Genomic DNA, 20,061 nt, shown 5'->3' on the forward strand with positions numbered 1-20,061 from the left:
ATTGGAATCGTGTTGTCTCTGGCTTCGACTTCAAAGGCAGCTATTGCTGAGTACCTGTTATCAAGGTAGCTGCAAGCAGGCAGCTCCAAGGGCTCACACCTCTGCAATCCAAGGGGGAGGCTAAATTTAGCCAAAATTCAATGCCAGGGCTAAAATAGAAACCTTTGCTTAAGCACTATTCCCTTTATCTCCAGGAAGGTAAACTGCTTTGAAGGTGAATCCACAGTGAGCACCACAATGGTCTGAGGAGATGCTGCTCCAAGGAAAACCTCTGTTATGCAACTGCAGCATCAAAGAACAGCTCTCTCGTGAACCACTAATACTCATTTTCTTTCTCTTGGGCTAATTATGCCCTCAGGGATACTCTTGAAAAGACACTGAGCTTCCACCCAGAGCAACCAGTTGGTGCAAAATAAATGAGACAATCTTTTGACTATACTGCACTCGTTATTTTAGGGAGAGTGATGCTGAGGGAAGAAGGGAATTGTTTTGTGGCTACAAAAATAAAAGCCGTCCTGGAGTGTTATTTACAGGAAAAAATGTTATATGACATAAAAAAAAATAATGCAGCATCTCTTTTTCACAGCTGAGTGACCACTGAAGATCTTGGTGAGCAGCAGAGGAGGGAGAGCTGGGAGAGGCAGCTGGGCTGTAAGGACACAACAGTTTAGAGTCTGCCAAAGTGCAGAGTTATGTGAGCAGATCCTACCAGTGGCTGCAGCACCAGCGCTACCCTGAGCACTGCAGGAAGGGAGAAACGCAGACCCACTTACCTGGGTAATGAACTCCTGTCCCTAGAGTACCACGAGGCAATCAGAGCTCCTGGGGAGCCTTCTTTGTGTCAAAAAAATTATGGTAGGAAGGTGACCTTCCCTCCAGCACTGCTTTCATTTTCAAATGGCCACTTTGTACAAAAGCACAGTTCCATTGCCACCCCAAACCCAAACCAGCAGGGAGTGGTGAGACTGAGCTGGGGAAATGCTCCAGCCACCACACCGGGCACAGGGCCAGCACAGAGCCCTGCCCCACTCCCCTGCTTCATTCAGTAGCTCAGAATTCATTCATTTTAGTAACTAAAAACAAAAGGCTGCCACCTTAAACCCAAAACTAAGTAAAATAGAAATAAAATACACTCAGATACATGACAAACAAAACCAAAGTAGCTGCCACCATACCACAGCCTGCAGGACTGAGGCTGAACAGGTAGATTGATCCCAGGCCTGCCCTGCTCCCAGCCAGCAGCAGCTCCCTGAGGGACACGAGGAGAAGGCGAAGTCTCGGCCACTCCTGGCTGAGCCTTTTTTGGGTCATTCCTTCCAACCACAACGTTCAAGAATGGCTCTTTGCTTCCCAGCAGTGCCAAGGCTGATGGAGAGCCAGTGACCAAAGCTGTCAGCCACTGGTGGGCAGAACACTGCAGGCACCAGCAGAGCTCAGGCCACAGAGCAGCTGAGCCCCCGGGAGCAGCAGTGCTGGGGGGCTGGACTCGCCCAGGACAGGCCAGGGCTCCAGAGCTCAGCTCTCAGTGACACAGGGACATTCTCAGCAGCTTCAGGAGAGATGCCCAGGGCAGTGGGGGAGTGCCCATCCCTGGAAGTGCTGAATAAATGTGAGGATGTGGCACCTGAGGTCACGGTTTAGTGTTGAACATGGGGGTGGTGTTGGGTTGATGGCTGAGCTTGATGACCTTAAAGACCTTTCCAACCTTAGCAATTCCACTATAACCCTGATTTAGCAAGCAAACCAAGCACACTCCATCCTTAGAGAGAAAAGAAATCAGACTAAACTCCCTTTAGTCTCCATGTGAGCAGCAAAAGGAAGCTCCCATCAGCCTTCTCCTGGCTCTGCCACTCCCAGACTGAGGCTCAGTCTGGCTCTCCTCATGCTGGTCCTTGGCTTTAAAAGAAGACATTAAATCCACTCCAATTGCTCTCATTGGAGAGCTGCTGATCTCAACATCCAGTGGATGGTTAAAATTAGTTTGAATTACTTCCTCTTCTGGAAACAAGAGTTTCAGCAACAAATCAGAGTTTGAAACTGAGATAAAAGCAAGGGACTGAGATGCAAAACAAATGCAAAGCTGATCTTTAAATATTCTCTGAAAAACCTACACTGAGGGAGCTCGGGACTGTGGGACCATTGGCATCTATCTCGAGCTGCCCCAGCAGATACATCAAACCCTGGGAGCTCCAGGCACTGCATGAGGAGCTGCCCAGGAGCCAGCAGAGTGTCCTGGGGACCAGGAGGGCCACTGGGATCCTGGGGGCATCAGGAAGAGCATTCCCAGCAGGTCAGGGAGTGATCCTGCCCCACTGCTGAGCCCAGTGAGGCACCTCTGCAGTGCTGTGTCCAGCTCTGGGCTCTACAGCTCAAGAATGACCAGGAGCTACTGGAGAGGGTCCAATGGAAGCCACAAGGATGATTTGGGGTCTGGAGAATCTCCCTGGTGGGGAGAGACTGTGGGAGCTGGGCCTGGTCAGTCTGGATAAGGGAAGGCTGAGAGGGATCCCATCAATCCATAAACTATCCCTGGGGGTGTCAGAGGACGGTGCCCGGCTCTGGTCAGTGGTGCCCAGGGACAGGATGAGGAGCAATGGCCATGAACTGAACCACAACAAATTCCACCTCCACAGAGGAAGAACCTCTTCCCACAGAGTGGCAGAGCTCTGGAACAGCTGCCCAGAGCAGGCCCGGAGTCTCCCTCCACGGCCACATCCCAAACCCACCTGGACACACCCCTGTGCCACCTGCCTTGGCGCTGTTGGACTGGGTGATCTCCTAAGGGCCCATCCAGCCCCAGCCACTCCGTGTGTCCTGTCTGTGCTTCAGGCCTGCCAGGAGGGCCCAGGGCAGCCCCTCACACACACAGAGCTCCTGCCACTGCTCTGCTCAAATCCAGCACCAAGGCTCTGAGCTGTGCCCAGCTGCTCCGGGCAGAGCCTCACCTTGCTTTGTGAGTGCCTCCCTCAGGGCCGGGGTGATCATCTCTCTCCTCTCAGCCTCCTCCTTCCTCCCCGTTCCAGCAGCTCCTTCCTCCAGCTCCCGCTCTCTCTGTTTGAAGACAGGGAATTACAGCCAGTTAGCAGCAGGCATCACTCCAAACACAGGCACAGCCACACCTGCTGGACTGCACTGGGGTGAGTGCCCACACTGCAATTCCTGCCTCTGGGTAAGCCTGCATTTCATCCCTCTTCCCATCAGCAACTTAGGACAGTAAACTGGAAAAGAAAAGCCCTACAGCACACGAGATTTGTCCCACTGACACAGCAATAAAATGCCCAAGGATATTTTAACGAGCAGGGTGTGAAAACTCATCCAAGAGTGACTCCAGGTTTTCAGGCCAAGTGTTTCACGAGTGCACAATAACCTCACAATGACCAAACCAGCGTGTGCCTGGGGTGGCACTGCTTGGGAGAGCTCAGGGGAGAGCCCCCAGGAGCCTGCAGAGCTCTGCACGAGGCCCCTGAGGCAGCAGCCACCTGCACCACCAAAATTCAGCCACACCACAGGCCTGCAGGAAAAGGCTGCAGCCCCTCCCCACAGCCAGCTCCAGCAGCAGCCCATGCAAGTCTGGCTTCCAGCTGCTTTCCACACACAGCTAAGCCCTGGGCAGGAGTGTCAGATACCGGGATAAAGTCATAAGCACGAGCAGCAAACCCTGGCACGTAACAAGCAGTGACTCCCCTGCTGTGCAAGTGTCACTGCTGAGACTTTATGGGTGTTTATTGTTTCATGTCTGCACAAAGAAGCATCAAAGTGGAAATAATTACTTGGGTATTTCATGCAACTTGTAATCTGTCAGTCCTTTATGGCTTTTATTGAAGGAGTTATGGATAAACAACAAACAAAAACCAGCAGAGGACATTTTGTCTTGACAGTCTATTTCACATCCAAGCCTCTTTTGTGCCAAAGCCATGGAAAAGATAATGGAAATGCCTCCAGTTTGAGTCTCCCCACCAACTGTCAGCATCACTAAGGAAACCAGTGCTCCTGACTTGCCAAACTGCTCATCACAAACAGGGAGAGGAATCTGGCTGCTCCTGCATGCAAACAGACTGCTTCTGCACCTGAGCAACACTTCAGAGAATGAAAGGTGCCTCCAAAGAAAAATGAATTTCAATATTAAAACCCACACACACAGAGGTTCAAGGGCAAAACAGAGCTCCTAATAAACATCTGAGAAGGAAATAGGAGAGTGAAACATTTAGGGACACATTATTACTGTCCCTACTCATTTTGGATCAAATTGTGCTCACAGTCTCAGGGATGTTGTTCAGAAATGTATTTTTCAACAAGCAGTACCACAACATGGTCCTTTCTGAAGGAGAAAGCTGTATCCATCCTGCACTTCCTTCCACTCAGCTTCCTGAGCTTCTAGGCAGGACTTCATTGATTTCTGTAACACATCAAAACTCCCCTGGAAGCCTACATCTAATAATTAATTGCCATTTAGTGGGTTTTAAAGCTCATTTCTTGAGCCTTGATCTTAATTTATCAGCAAGACTCTTCAACAGTAAAATATTAATATTGCTGGGAAAGCTTCATGCATAAGGAAGGAAGGAGATAACAGATGAAGTCTTCATCTTCCAAGTGTTAAATAAAGAGTTTGCTCTGCCACAAGCCATCACTTAACCCAGAACCAGGCCTTAGCACAGACTGAGACCTGGGCCAGAGGATGGTGGCCCTGCCCATGGCAGGGGAGTGGAACTGGAGGAGCTTTAGGGTCCCTTCCCACCCAAATCACTCCCTGATCCTGTGACTTGGAGCCCCTCAAAGTCCTAAGCAGGATTTCAGCGTGGACACCTCCTGGCCTGTGCTCTACCAGCTCAGGCCAGGTCAATCCTCCCAGAAGAACTAAATCTCCATTATGGAGGACATCCTAATATTAAAAATGCAGCCTTTGATCTAATTCTAAATGAGACACCCCATCCAAGAGAGCCTTCAAACACAGACAAGTCCTTCTGCATGGAGAGTATTTGCCTTTCTACCTCACCGCCACTGCAGCACCTGAATGGAACAACATCCCAATTCCATCCTGGCAGGGCACAAATACAGTTCGATGATCACTTTCCCTTCACTGAGAGGATCATAATTTTCCCTGCCCACATCCTGATGTGAGAACCTTAAACAAAACAATGCTTTGTTTCTCCCTGCCCTGCAATCCCCGACCTGTTCACTTCGGCAGGGGATTGGCTTCACGCACTCCTGGTGAGAAATGGCATTCACTGCACAGGGATTTTTACTTATTTGCTTAACAAACCTTTCAAATCTGTTATTTAGGGTTGGTGAGGAGAGAACAAAGTTAACTTTACACAGAGCAAACGTCTCCAGTTGTGGTGATTTAGCAGAAAGCCCTGCAGTAAATCCAAGGCAAATCACTGTCTTTCCATAGCAAATCAAGCAAGCAGTGACAAGAGCCAGCTTTTCAGGGCCTTGAAATACTTCACTGCCAAAAACCGGACCTGCAGCTCACAAAAGAGTGAGCCCAGAGATGAGGAAAACCTCTGGATACACCCCAATTCCTTGGAAGGCTCAGCACAGCTCCACTGCAGGCCGGAGGGGTTTGGTTCTGAAAAAAGGCAGCTGAACCTCAGGTTTGATCCCCTGCTCTGCAGCTGAAGGGAAAAGGAATCCCTTCCCTTTCTCTCTCACACAGGCAAAACAACAAGCAGAGGCAGCACATTCCCAAGGCAAGGAAAACACAACTTCCATGGACCAAGAGCCCCTGACACAAGTGAGGGCCTCAGCATTCCCTGCCCCAGGACAAATCCCAGTGCCAGTGTTTCAAAGGGCTTCCTCCAAACCTGCCTTCCAAACTCAGCCACAGCCACCCCAAAGGTCACCACCAGGATGTGCCACTGCCACTTGTCCTCCTCTCCAAAGTGCTCTCTCCAGGATGTCCAGGTGCCCAATACCTCCCTGTGTTTCCCACCTGATCCATCAAACACTCTTCAAACTGATCATGCAGGGGGAGAAAAATAAAAAAGGCACCAGAACTCCACACAAAGGCTGGGAGAGCTGGGGCTGTGCAGCCTGGGAAAGAGGAGGTTGTGTGGAGACCTCACAGCACCTTCCAGGGTCTGGAGGGACCAGGGAAGGCAGAGAGGGACCCTGCCTCAGGAACTGGAGGGACAGGACAAGGAATAACAGGTTCAAACTGACAGAGGGGAAATTAAGGTTGGATATTAAGGAGAAATCCTTCCCTGTGAGGGTGGGGAGGCCCTGGCACAGGGTGCCCAGAGAAGCTGTGGCTGCATCCCTGGAAGTGCCCAAGGCCAGGCTGGAGGGGGCTTGGAGCAGCCTGGGACAGGGGAAGGTGTCCTTGCCCACGAACAAGATGAGCTTTAAGGTCCCTTCGAACACAAATCATTCTATGATTCCCTAAATTAACTTAATTTAGCACTTTTAGCCTCATGGCTCTATTTACCAATGTGCCATGGCAGGGGAAAAAAGCTCCCCCAAAAGCTTTTACTGTCAGAAAAAAATTTACACCCAATTATGACTCAACTTCTTCCGTGGTTAACCTCCCAGTGGTCAGAGAAAGGGAACCCCTGGCCTTGCCAAGATTTACAGCCTCATCCATCTACAGGCTCCAGGATCTTTTCCCAAATAAAAGGCACAAGCACTAAGCAAACAAGAACACACCAGGGCTGGAGCCAGCACTAACAGAACAGCCCTGAGGGCAACACTGGCCAGGCTGTCAGGAAAAGCTGCCTGGCAGCAAGAAGAATTAGCAACACTTCCCCAGGGGCTGGGGAATGAACTGTTGAAGTTCATGAATTACATGAATGGAGAGTTAAAGGTCACGGAGCAGAGCTCTGGAAGCAATGCTCCAGGGGCAGCAGGACAGCCAGCAGTGCTGACAGCTCCTCCCCTCGATCAGCTCATCTGGCAGGGGCACCACTGGCAGGAACCCGTGGGGATTTGGGAAGTTGACGGGACACCAGGCTGCCCACAGGAATGGCACTCCTTTCCTGACAAAACAACCTTCCTGTCAGGCTAAAACACACGGAGAAGAAGGGGACAGGGAGCCCAGTCCACAATGACACCCCTGAACACAAGCAGAGGAGCAGAGGGTGCATGTGGGGACTGTCCTGCTGCAGCAACAGAGCTGTGGCTGTCACAATTCAGCTGTGGCACACAGAGACAGAGCTGCAATTTGCTCAGCCCATGGATGAACACCCTGTCAATCCCACAGCACCCTGGCCCTCGCTGCTGTCAGTCAACAGCAGAGACAGCTTGGAGCTCCTGCAGCAGAGAGGAGAACTGGGAGCTCAGAGTGAGCGAGCTGTGAACCTGCAAACAGCCCAACAGACAGAGAATCTTATTAGAAACAGCTGCCAGAGTCTACATAATCACAGGCTACACACCCACCCCAGCAGCGCCCAGTGAAGCACAACGAGCTGAGAGCAGCACAGCTGAGATGGGAACGGGCAATGCAGTACCTGGCCATGACTGAAACATCAGCTGGCTGGGGCAGAAGGAAAAATTGGGGTAGGTGCTCTCAAAAAGTGGCCCCAAAGTCACAGAATCATGGAATGGATTGAATTGGGAGAGGCCTCAAAGCCCACCCAGTGCCACCCCAGCCATGGGCAGGGACACCTCCCACTGTCCCAGGCTGCTCCCAGCCCCAATGTCCAGCCTGACCTTGAACACTGCCAGGGATCCAGGGGCAGCCCCAGCTGCTCTGGGCACCCTGTGCCAGGGCCTGCCCACCCTCCCAGGGAACAATTCCTTCCCAATCTCCCATCCAGCCCTGCCCTCTGGCACTGGGAAGCCATTCCCTGTGTCCTGTCCCTCCAGCCCTCTCCATCTTCCTTGTAGACTCCCTTCAAAATGGGGAAAGTCCCTGAGAAGTTGTGACTGATACCAAAAAAAACCAAAGAACCCCCAACTTCAGAAGCAGGACTTTTCTCTCCTGAAGGAGAAACCCCTGTGAGCTTTAAATAAGGAGGTGGAAGCCCATCTCCCTCCCTATGCTGTAGGATAACAGAAGGTCCCTGCTGTTACCCTGAGGCAGCAGCTCCCAGCTCCCACCTAAACGAAGGAAAACACACCTGCAGCTCCACCCTCACAGGGGGAATTTTCCATTTCCTTTTGTCTGAAAAGCCAGTGCTGAGATTTTTGGACATTTACAGCAGCATTTTACATCCCAAAGTCCTGCAGACAAGCAGTGACAGGAGCTTCTGCTGCCATCCAAGTGAATCAGCCTGAAAGGGCACCGTGCATCTTCTGTGAGATGCAGAGGGAAACATGATCCCACCAACGTCATCTTCTGGGAGGTTCAACATCAGCCCAAGTCCTCGAGGACAAAAACCTCCCAGGTCACAACTTTCCAATCCATCTGCAGGGCTGCAGAGGGGGTGCAGAGTGTTGTGCTGAGCTGCAGCAGCTGCTCTGCTGTAGGGCAGCTTTTACAAGGTGCTGCTGAAGCACAGCTCCAACTCACACACTGCTGAGGGGCCCTGCCAGGGTTTGTCTGATTTGGGAGACCTCCTTGGACAAGGCAGGAAGATTGATTTTCAAAGGAGCCAAAGGAGTCAAAACTAACACTGTGTCTGTGTCCGCCCAGAAGTGGCTGCTTATACTTGAAAACTGAGCCATATTTTCACATTTCTTTCTTCCGTGCTTCAAAAATCCCAACTGAAGCCAAGTTAACACAGTTTAACAAGTTTCCCAAATGCCCCACTTCAAACCAGTAAGATTTTCCATTCAGTCTCTTCCACTCTCTCACACAGAGCAGGCAGCACACATCCTTCCACACTCTTGCCATCCTTTGCAAATTCTTTTTTAAATGGCTCTGTAAAGACTTCTCCATTCCATTTCTTTGTTTTCCTTGGAGTTCAGGACTAAAGAACATTTCATTTCAACAGCAATTTTTCAAGTGTTCAAAATAACACAGAATCCCAGAATGGTTTGGGCGGGAAGGGACCTTCAAGACCATCCAGTGCCACCCTTGCCATGGGCAGGGACACCTCCCACTGTCCCAGGCTGCTCCAAGCCCCAATGTCCAGCCTGGCCTTGGACACTGCCAGGGATCCAGGGGCAGCCCCAGCTGCTCTGGGCACCCTGTGCCAGGGCCTGCCCACCCTCCCAGGGAACAATTCCTTCCCAATATCCCATCCAGCCCTGCCCTCTGGCACTGGGAAGCCATTCCCTGTGTCCTGTCCCTCCAGCCCTTGTCCCCAGTCCCTCTCCAGCTCTCCTGGAGCCCCTTTAGGCTCTGCAAGGGGCTCTGAGCTCTCCCTGGAGCCTTCTCCTCTCCAGGTGAGCACCCCCAGCTCTCCCAGCCTGGCTCCAGAACAGAGGGGCTCTGCTGCATTGATCTGTAGAATTTGGGGAATTCTGCCCAACTCTGTCATTAGACAGGCAGGAAACTTAAAAAATGCACAGGAAAATAAAAAACAAACCACCTGAGAAATGGAACAGAAAGCTGGTGAGAAATGGTGAGCAGGAGGGCTGGGCTGCTTCAGGGTCAGTCCTGACCATCTCCACCAAAGGATGTGGTCAGGAAAACGCTGCAAATAAACACTCAGAGCTCTCAAATGCCTTTACCAAGGAAGCCACTGCCACACCACATGTCAGAGACTGAATGTCCAGCCAAAGGTTACATTAAAATTATTTTGGGGGCTTTTTTTTCCTCTTTTATCACTCACAAGCCTTACTCAGAAAAAGCCTCAAGATCCCTCGTAATTTTATTTAGCAATTGTAATCCTTTCCATTAGCCAGGGTTTGGAGAAAAAAGATTTGAACCCAGGAAAGGAGAAGGGTGAAGTGTCCCTGTGGCAAATCCTGCTCTTAATGACAGAAGTAGTCCCCAAGAAGTTAAATTATTTTTCTTAAAGCTCATTTTAAAACGTAGGCACACATTGAATTCTGAGCCAGAGTAGCACAGGTTGGAATCCAGCCCTGAAACAGCTGCTGCAGGTAAGGGCATGTTTTTCATGAAGGAATCCTTCACCCATTAAAAGCTGAAGTTTTTGGGGCTGTCCATATCAGTTTTAACTGACAGTTACGTACACAAATTTTATTCCATTTGGTTAAAATATCAGTGACTATTCTCTCCTCCTTCCAACAGTTTCTACTTGTAGCACAAAGTTGCACATGACCCTTGGTCTGTACTGCTTAGGCCTGAAATACCTCATTGCCCACTGCCCCACTCCAACCCAACTCAGCTTCCTTAAGAGTTTCTTCAGCCCGGGCTGCAAGGTTTGGGCTTCCACAGCAGCCCCAGACTCCAAGGGTTCCCAGGAAATGTTGGAAGGGGTGGGATTTACAAATGGCTAACACAGGGTGACTTTCCAGGGATTTACAGTGGCAAAGGGGACAGGAAAGCTCCCGTGCAGCAGATGGATACAGAGGGACACAAACTCACTGAACACACCCTGGGGTAGGCTTTGGTTCCTTGGTGTGTTCCAATCATGCCCCTCTCTCTTTACATTGCAAATGAGCCTGTCAGCATCCTCCCACTGCTTGTTTTAGGAAACGTGAGCACTAATCTCAAAGTTGTGTCAACAAAATATGCTCATTTGATTGCTTGCAAATCCATCAAAATAGGGAATCAGGATATTATTATTGCTGTTACTCATGCCTGAAGTTTATAAATATGAAGGTTAATAAAGTGATTCCGTTCCCTGGGAATGGGTGTAGATGGATCTGTCCTCTCAGCTGATCTCCCAGCTGGGAGAGATAACCCACACCAAGAACCACTGTCCCTGTCATTAATGGCACCTTGCAGGCCTCAAACACCATCAGAGTCCACTTTCCCTGATAAATCCACATCGGGGAGGAACTCTGGAGGAGAGGCAAAGTGTGCCACAACTGCAAAGCTCCAAAGTCTACCTAGTGCTTAAATGCACTAAAAACCATCAGCACATACGATGGGATCTGGTAAACTCGTGGAAATTGCTGCTGTATCAGGCACCAGGTAATAAATTTGAATATACTACCACTATATACCCAACCTTGTGTCAATTTGGGCTCAGTGTGCAGAAGGCACCATCACCACGAATTGTGTAACTTCACACCCAGCAGCCCTTTAAAAATCCATCTCTTCTCTAACTCAGAGTCTGTAATAGCTGGAACTCAACCAGGTAGAGAGGTTCTGGCATTCCCTTGGAACTCCTGAATCCATCTGCCTGGTCCAAGTGATGCAAGAATTCAGTACCTGCTTCAAGCCCTTTGACAATACTTTACAAAGTGCACTGAACCTGCAGAACATGGGGGAGAAAGCTGTAAAACAAAGCTCAGCCTTGATTTCCATCAACGCAAACAACAAAAGACAGATGCAAAATTAAATTAAGACCACCTGCAGAGATGTGAGCAAGCATTGCTTAGATCACCTCACCTCCACAGCCTCACTCTGCCATCCCAGAAAAGGCAGGACAGTAAGGAATTCTGACTCTCTGTGCCTGCACAGCTGTCTTACCTGCTAGTGAATTGCACAAGAGGCAATTCATGCAGAAGAGATGAAAGCTGGACCCAAATCCATTCCAAATTAACTATAATGCACAAGGCAGAACTTGCTGTTCTACACACCATAGGCAGAGGGGTGAACACCCAACACTGACACCCACAGAACTGCTGCTGGAAAGTGTCAGGCACATTCCAAACCCAAGGAACTCTGAGCAGGAAGAACTGCCTGTGATATAACCCTGAAGATACACAAGTTTCTCTCAGACTTGCTCACCTGTGTGTGACCAGTTCAGATCCCAAAGCCCAGAGCACTTGGCTGTGTGGGCAAGGATCCCTGCAGGACAACAGGTCACCTCAGGGTGAAACAACAGTGTCACACTCATTTTACACAGTTCAGCATTTCATGAGAGGCAAAATGGCTAAAATGGCCAAAGGGAGAACAATTCACCTGGCACAGGAAACCTCTCAGTGCACAGACTCGGAGCCTAGAAAGGGGATGGGACTTCAACAGGGGTGCACTTATGCACACTCAGAATGAGCTCTCAGGCCCACACCAACACCTGCCCTCTCAGGATTTAATCCTTTGCAGGAGGGCAGCATTCAGCTCTCACAGCTGAACAACTCTGCCAGCTCCTGCAGGAAAAGGCTCAAAGGATCAACACCTGCAGGTTCCAGCTCTAGGTGAGGGTCTGTGCTCAGACAGCAGCTGCCCCTCTGATCAGGGGTGGCACTTGGGTCACAGCCACAGGAATCTGATCTGCACAGAGACACAGTCACTGCAGAACAAAGCACATCCAACACCCAGGCCTCTCCCTGCTCCAGCAGAGCAACAGGGAGGCTGAGGAGAAAGGAGTTTGGATCTTGCCCCAGCCAAAGGCACAGACAGCAGAGAACTTTCCCTGTCTGTCTGTAACCCACACCACGCTGACCTCAGCACTGACTTCTTCCAGTGAACGGCAGGAAGTATTTTATTGCTGTGCTCGCTTTGTGTTTGTAAAGTGGACTATGGTGTGTGGTTTTCCTGGATTACACTGCTCCTCGATCATGGCGTTGCTGTATTCTGGCGGTGAGTGAAAGCCCGAAGCCCAGTTCTTCACAGAGCTTTGGCAGGGCCCGAGCACCGCCCCGGAGCAGCGGCCGCAGCACACACGGTTCCCTTTTGGCCGCTGACCTCTAGTGGCGAGCGCAGGAGAGAGGAGACAGGAACGACGTGTTCCGTGAGGAACTGCGGTCCCTTCTCCCTCCGAAGGGAAGGCACAAGGCTCCCCCGCCCTTCCTCACGAGCTGCAGCCACAGGCCCCTACCGGCTCCGGGACAGAGCCCTCTGTCCACGGCAGCCGCTCTTGCCCCATCGCCGGGGCTCCTCTCCTCACAGAGCTGGTTGCAAACAGCAGCAAGTGCTTGATTTACCTCCTTCCCCTCCCCAAGGTGGGGAACAGAGATCCCCGGGCTCCCCTTGTAAGCTCCTGCCCTCCGAGCACACATCCTCCTGTGAGCCTGGCCTCAGGTGGCCCAGCAGTGCCAGCTCAGCTCAGCCCACTGAGGACACTGTTACATTTCCATAGGGTCATAGAGCAGCTGGCATCGGAAGGGACCTCAGAGATCACCTCATTCCACACCCCTGCCAGGGGCAAGGACACCTCCCACTGTCCCAGGCTGCTCCCAGCCCCAATGTCCAGCCTGGCCTTGGCCACTGCCAGGGATCCAGGGGCAGCCCCAGCTGCTCTGGGCACCCTGTGCCAGGGCCTGCCCACCCTCCCAGGGAACAATTCCTTCCATATCTCAATCTAAACCAATACTTAAACCTAGTAACCAATCTGTAAAAAGCTCCAGCTGACTCTGGGAGCAACTTCTCCCTTCTCTGTTATGCTCCAGAAACTCATGGCCGAGGCAACTAATAGGGCCCCATTTTGGGAAAGAGCTGCGAGAAGCCCACAGTGCAGAGGCACCCACGGGAAGGGCGGTGTAACTAGAGAGAAGTCAGTCTGGTGAGAAGGGCTTGGACAGCAGCTTAAGGCTGCACAAAGAATGGCAGCACCCTGCAAAGGTCACTGAGGGAAGAGGGTCAGCAGATGGGCTGAGAGCACATCACAGACCACCCCTCCCCACCCTGACCAACAACTGCTCGGCCAGCAAAGAGCGGGGAGCGCAGCAAGGCCCTGCAGCTACTCCCTGTCCCTGCTCCTTTGTGTGTGCAAAGCAGAGGTGAGTGTGACACATCCCAGCTGCAGGAAAGGGACACTACCAGCGCCACTGAGAACAGAGCCAGCAACAGCCTGGGACGGAGCAGGAACTGGGGCTGTGGGACAGGCCCTGTGTCTGAAGCACAGCACCTCACCCCAGGGCAGCAGTGAGCAAGGCAAAGGTGCTCTGGCAGCTGGGTGCTCCTGCAGCACCTGCAGCTTTGTCCCCTGTCCTGACACACCTGCACTTCAGTGACATCCCACAGGCAGTACAGGAGCAGGACCTGTGTTTAGGCACTGGGCTGGGAATCTCCGTGGCAGAGATTTACAGCCAGAGCCAGTGTTAGCTCTGCAAACAAATCTTCCCTCAGACTGGAAATCACAGATTACCACGGCAGCATTTGCTTGGTGAGCAAGTCAGAGTCAGTCTGTGACTACACCCAACACACCTCCAAAGATGTTCTTTTTTGGGACAGCTTCTTCCATAGTTCATATTTTACTCTCTCTCTAACCAAACCCTACAGATCCAAATCCAGCCAGTAACATTTTAATCAATCCACCTGCTCAGTGACCAAGACCTGACCATTCCACACCCCCTCTAACAGCAGTACCTTTGCTTTCTTCATGTGACCCATGATATTGCCAAGATCTTCAACATCGACGACAGAATCTGTGCCTCCAGCTTCCTCCTCACTACTGGTTTCAAACAATTCCTCTGCCTGTGGGACAGAGCAGAGGAAAAAAGTTAAGAATTGATCTGGCTCTTAAGCATACGACCTTCATCTAAGCTAACCAGTGAAATCAGCTCTCCTCATCAGTAAAGACCACTGAAAACAAGGAATAGCCTACCAAAACCCTGTAGGATGGCTATGGAACCCTGAACCCCTTTAAACCCTCCAAGAGCCTTGCTGACAGCAAGATTTATTCCTCCTGCCTCTGCAGCAGCCAGCACTCCCAAACCCAGCCAGAAGAACCACTTACTTTCCTACAAAACTCAACCCAGCAATAACTTCCAACCCACAGTAAATGGCTCGAGGGAGGATTAAAGTGCCGTTGCAGCTCTGGGTCTTGCACTGGAGAGCAATAGAGAGGATTTCTTAGTCCAAATCTGCAGTCAATAAACACTCCAGAAGAGAGAAATGACTACGGGCAGACACACACAAAGGACAGCCAGGGCTTGCTCTGCTAACACTCCCCAGCTGCCTTTGGAAAACCTTGGGATGCAGGCAGAGCAGCTGAGCTTCACCAGGGTGAAGTGAAGCAGGTTAATGACTCTCAGGGAACTACACGGCCCCCTTGGCCTTGGGACAAGGCAAAGGCTCTGCTGAGAACCCAGACTGGCTCCCTGGAGCATCTGTCACCTCCCCCCAGCCAGGAGCAGGACTCCCTCATGGGGCCTGGATCCATCACTAATCCTTTGTTCCTTCTTCTGGATGGCTCATTCTACTTGTTATTGCCATGGGCTCTCACCCCTCTTCTCCCCTGCTCCAGAACATGTATCAGGCTCCCACAGCAGCCCACTGAACTGCAGGAGGAAGGGGAGAAGTCAAACAGTGCTCCAAATAAAACAAGACCTCATGGATTTTGGCTGTACCTCAGTATTCTCATGTTCCGAAGTCCCATGTTCATGATCCGAGCTTTCCTTGCTCTGCCTCCCTGAAGATTTGCACTTCCCCTTCTTGCACTTCCCACTGCAGGGCTTTTTCTCCCCTTTGCAGAGCGCCTGGAGCCGAGTGAGGAATTTGGCTTTCCAGGCCTCAAAGTCAGCCTCGATGCTGCCGTGCTTGCTCTGGGCCACATTGCAGTCCCCTTCGGCTCGAGTCATGATCCTGCTGGCACTGAGCATCCACAGCCACCTGTCCATCCTCCTTCCAACCTAGGGCAGCAGGAAGGGTTGGAAAGGAAATTAAACCAAGGCCAGGTTCAAGCAGAAAACCAGAAAAGCAAGGATCAGCCCTGGGATTAGAGCCAGTGAGCTGCATGGCACTGCAGGGCAGGGAGCTGGGGAGTCCCTCGCAGGTGCTGGTTCAGCACAGACACAGGGCAGCCTAAACACCACCACACCCCTGAGACTTGGTTGGAAAATCCCTCTGCCATCCCTGTGCGCAGGGATGGGCTCTGGTGGTGGTGCCTGCTGGTCAGAATGGTCACATGTGCAACACACAGCCCCAGCCCCAACACAGCCTGCTGACAAGGGACGGCATTTTTGTGTGAGATGAGGCCAATGGCCAGGCAGAGACACGGTCACAGCTCCCATCGGGGAATAAAGCTAAAACCCACATCAGAAAAAGGAGTCAGGTTTAAAAGGCAGCAAGAGCAAGAGCTGACAGTGCTGTGCCCTCAGGTGATTGCAGAAAGCTTTCAAAGCTGGGAAATGAACTCAGTAAGGATTTACCAAATGTGTTACCACACCTTCCAGTGCCTGTAGGACTCATTCCCATCTAAAACCCAACTGCTTCAAAGCTGAAGTGCCCGTGTGGCCAAGGCCAGTGGCACTGGCTTGTACCAGCAATGGTGTGGCAGCAGGACCAGGGCAGGGACTGTCCCTCTGCACTGGGCACTGCTGAGGCACCTCAGTCCTGGGGACAGTTTTGCACCTCTCACTCCAAGAAAGACATTGAGAGGCTGGAGCATGTCCAGGGCAGGGAATGGAGCTGGGAAGGGGCTGGAGCCCCAGGAGCAGCTGAGGGAGCTGGAAAGGGGCTCAGGCTGGAGCAAAGGAGGCTCAGGGGGGACCTTGTGGCTCTGCACAAGTCCCTGACAGGAGGGGGCAGCCGGGGGGGTCGGGCTCTGCTGCCAGGGAACAGGGCCAGGAGGAGAGGGAACGGCCTCAGGCTGGGCCAGGGCAGGCTCAGGGTGGGCAGCAGCAGGAATTTCTCCATGGAAAGGGTGCTCAGGCCTTGGCAGGGGCTGCCCAGGGAGGTTTGGAGTCCCTATGCCTGGAGGTACCCAAGGAAGGGCTGGAGGTGGCACTCAGTGCTCTGGGCTGGGGACAAGGTGGGCATCAGGCACAGGGTGGATTCAATGATCTTGGAGGTTTTTCCCAAGCTCAGTGGCTCTGGAATTCTGCCCATGCCCTAAAGCCAGTCCCTCACCCAGTCAGCACAAGAGCTGCAATTCCCACACAGAACACCAGCATCACTCAGATTTGAAGCATTTCATGCAGCTGAGGCTCTCAGAGGAGCGGAAGGCACACAGGGAGCTGGGGGACACTCACCGTGTTGTAGTGATCCACGTAGGCCGAGTTTCCCAGCCCAAACACGGCGTATCTCAGGCCCTGCAGGAAGCTCTTCCCAACACGGAAATCATTGGCTGCCTCTTCCAGCCACTTGCAGAACCAGGCTGCGCTCTCTGGGGGCTGCCCCTCGGTGTAGGTGGCCACCAGGAACACACAGATGTTCCTGCTGCTTGTCTGGTCACACACAGAGGACAGAGAAAAAAAAAAACACTGCATTTTCCAGAACTTTCTTTTCAAGCAAAGAGTTACAACACCCAGGCAGCTGGGAGAAGTCAAAAAACAAGGCTGTCTCCTCTTGGGGTGGGACAGTGCAGCTGACAATCCCAAGGGTGCTGAACAACAGCACCTTAAATTAACAGAAAGAGGTCAAGCTGAACAGCGATGCAGTGGCAGAGCAGAACTGGACATCCAGCCCAACCAGCAGCTTCCTGACCCGACTCCTTCAGCAGGAAAGTGTCCCATGGACACAATTAATACTGAAACCCTACGGAATTTCCAGCACACAGTTCCCACCAAAACCTTTTGTTAGGGTTGATCAAAACTCTCAAGTAGCAACTATCAATATTCATAGAAGGAAAACCCATCAAGGACTACTCCACATAAATAGAGCTCACAAGGAGATTCTAACTTAAAAGCCTCTGAAGGCTACAGAAGCATCCCCACCTTCCTGTTCTAGTTCTGAACCCTGCCCAGGTGTACCTGGTGCAGCCACTCTCACCCAGCTCACCCCTGAGTTACAGAACTGGCTCACACAGAGTCACTGTCACAGCAAAATGTCCTACTGGTGCTTGGAAATTTTAAAGATTTAGGTATTTTCTGCTGAGGGCCGAAAATGCATATGTAACAGGGAAGCAATTTTCAACACAGAGCTTTGGGGGATTACAGAACAGAAATACAAGAGGGAAACAGCCTCAACAACCCCGGGAAAAACTTGTACTTCTTACTGATGGTTATGCCATACCCACCTCCTCTGATAAACCATCTTCTGGATCGTAGTCTCCCATGTTAATGACTTCCACAGGCAAATTAAGGGAAGTAACAGCTTCAGCCAGAGCTTTGGCAAATCTCTGAACAAAGAAACATAGGAAGTTATCAATTACTTCAACCCACACAAGCCCTGCTGTGCTCAGCCACAAGACTTCTCCCAGCCCAGGAAGAATAATGACACAGGAGACCTGGACACTGGCACTGCAATTCCTCACATTCAAACAAAAATGGAGTACACTGGCTGAGAGTCACAACATTATAATGACTGATCACTTCACCGTTACACACACAAATTACATTTCTCCTTGAGAAAGCACCAAAGCCAGCACTTCTCTCTATGAAGACCTGCTAGAAAATGAAGATTATAGTGCAAGAATGAACTTTTAGCTTTATAATCAATCTCTACTGCATGCCTTGCTTAAAGGGAGGAGAAAAACTGTTATTTTTATTTAATTTTCACTTGTCTTGCACGTTGGGCAATGATTTTAACAAGCTAATGAATGTGCTGATGAACCCCCAGATCTGCAGCCAGGGCAGTGTTCTAAGGCAAGCAACGTTCTTGGATCCCAACAGCATTTCAAAGCAATTCCACAGATGTGCAATAAAAGTACAGATACCTTTGCTGTGCCAGTCTGAGAGCCATAGAAAATCTTCACTCCAGCAACATGGACCTCCTGTGGCTGAGGAAGGGCACATCCATTCTCCAGTTTGTCTGCTGTTCCCTCGGAGGAAGCGGGATTCCCGTGGGATTTCTCACCCTATGAAACAAGAGCTGTGTCACATCAGTCCCTTTTCCAAGGGATTTCAAACCAAGAGCATTTAAAATTCAAATCCTGGAGCCACTCTCAGCAACAGTCAAAGCGTTTTGGTTCCTCTCACACCCAAGCACACCAGGACCTGTTTTCCTGACCTAGCCCAGGAGACACACACTTGTCTGGGAGATACCAGGATGCAGCTGAACCTCCCAACTCCTGCAGCAGATCTTCACCCACCTGCACAAGGAGGTTTTCAAGTCCTGAATGGCCTAATCCCCTCCATCCTAAAACCAGCTCAACCCTATCAGTAGCATCATGAAAACGGGAAGGTGCAAACATAGGGCACAAGCAGAGGGGCTTATCTGGAGTGACAGAGCAACCCAGGGGGACACATTCTCCCAGTGAGAAGAGTGTCCTGCTGAGCTCTGCCCCAACGTCAGAGCATTGAGGGCATTTAGTGACCCACAGACACAAACAATCCAGGCTGAGGAGCATAACCAGATACCTAAACTGCACTTGGGATTTGCAGCACCCTCGGTGCCTTTACCCAGTAACTACTCACTTCCACCCAGGTTTTTGGGGTCTTCTCAGAGAAAAGCGCTGACAGGCTCAGTTACCTTCCTTTTGGTTCTGGTGGTGGTGAACTGAACAACAATCCAAAGGCTGATCCCAAAAGCAATAGCAGAATAGATGTAAAATCTGTGCAGCCATATGGACACCAGGCAAGTATGGAAGTAGCTCCACGTATCCATCGAGACGTCTAAATCTGGAATGTCGCAGATTCCTACAGTGTGAATACACAAAATAATCACACAGTACCCATAGCCTCACGTCATCAGCTATTGCCCAGGCTTTGCAGAAAACAGCTTTTGGCTAAAGACAACACATTAAAGTTGAATCAAGAAGCCTTCACCTGTTCAGGTGTGTCAGCTGAGCTCCACGCTAACATTCCATACCCTCAGAGGGAAACTCTGGGTTTTTCCTTGATAGGGCAGCTCTGTTACAAGGGAAATCAGAAAATACTTGTGCTGTCCAAGTGCCTGAAAGGAAAAAAGTCCTTGTGAAACATCCACTGGATCGTACTGGCCTCTAGCTTTACTCAAATCCAACAAATGCAGCTCTCTGTCCAAGGGGGAAATCACCTGCACAGAACTTTCTGCTGAACACAACCCCTGCTTAGATGTCACACTGATTACAAACAGAGTTTCAAGGGCAGACTGAAACATGGATTCAATTGGAAACACTTTCACAGAATTCCATGATGCAAGTGAAGTTTGATTTGGAGCAACTGAGACATTTCAGGTTGGTTCAGAACATTCAGGGCACAGAATGCCAGGGTACAGCCAGGAGTGCACCTGCGTGGTGTCTGGGAATATCTATTTCATATGGAATATTCAGGCACTCCAAAAAGGCTGGTTTGTGATACTTATTGACTGGGGAATACAGCTGACACCCTCCTACTGTCATCTGCAGCTTGGATCTT

At 51.0% G+C, this 20,061-nt stretch overlaps 1 protein-coding gene across 4 annotated transcripts in view; it reads right to left on the reverse strand.

Annotated features, from left to right (window-relative positions):
* LOC116453857 (S-adenosyl-L-methionine-dependent tRNA 4-demethylwyosine synthase TYW1-like) overlaps positions 1–20,061 on the reverse strand; it is an 87,826-nt gene that overhangs the window by 66,887 nt on the left and 878 nt on the right. For 3 of the 4 annotated variants that reach the window (XM_032129784.1, XM_032129781.1, XM_032129782.1), the window contains exons 2-9: positions 19,492–19,618; positions 19,196–19,362; positions 18,441–18,581; positions 17,802–17,903; positions 16,816–17,010; positions 15,193–15,474; positions 14,210–14,317; positions 2,946–3,051 (exon numbers count right to left, since the gene is read on the reverse strand). In XM_032129784.1, coding sequence (XP_031985675.1) covers positions 2,946–3,051; positions 14,210–14,317; positions 15,193–15,474; positions 16,816–17,010; positions 17,802–17,903; positions 18,441–18,581; positions 19,196–19,330 — 1,069 coding nt within the window. In that variant the 5' untranslated portion in view covers positions 19,331–19,362; positions 19,492–19,618. The remainder of the gene's footprint in view (positions 1–2,945; positions 3,052–14,209; positions 14,318–15,192; positions 15,475–16,815; positions 17,011–17,801; positions 17,904–18,440; positions 18,582–19,195; positions 19,363–19,491; positions 19,619–20,061) is intronic. The other variant, XM_032129783.1, reaches the window with a different exon arrangement.

Source organism: Corvus moneduloides, chromosome 20 (genome assembly GCF_009650955.1).
Source record: "Corvus moneduloides isolate bCorMon1 chromosome 20, bCorMon1.pri, whole genome shotgun sequence".
NCBI lineage: Eukaryota > Metazoa > Chordata > Aves > Passeriformes > Corvidae > Corvus > Corvus moneduloides.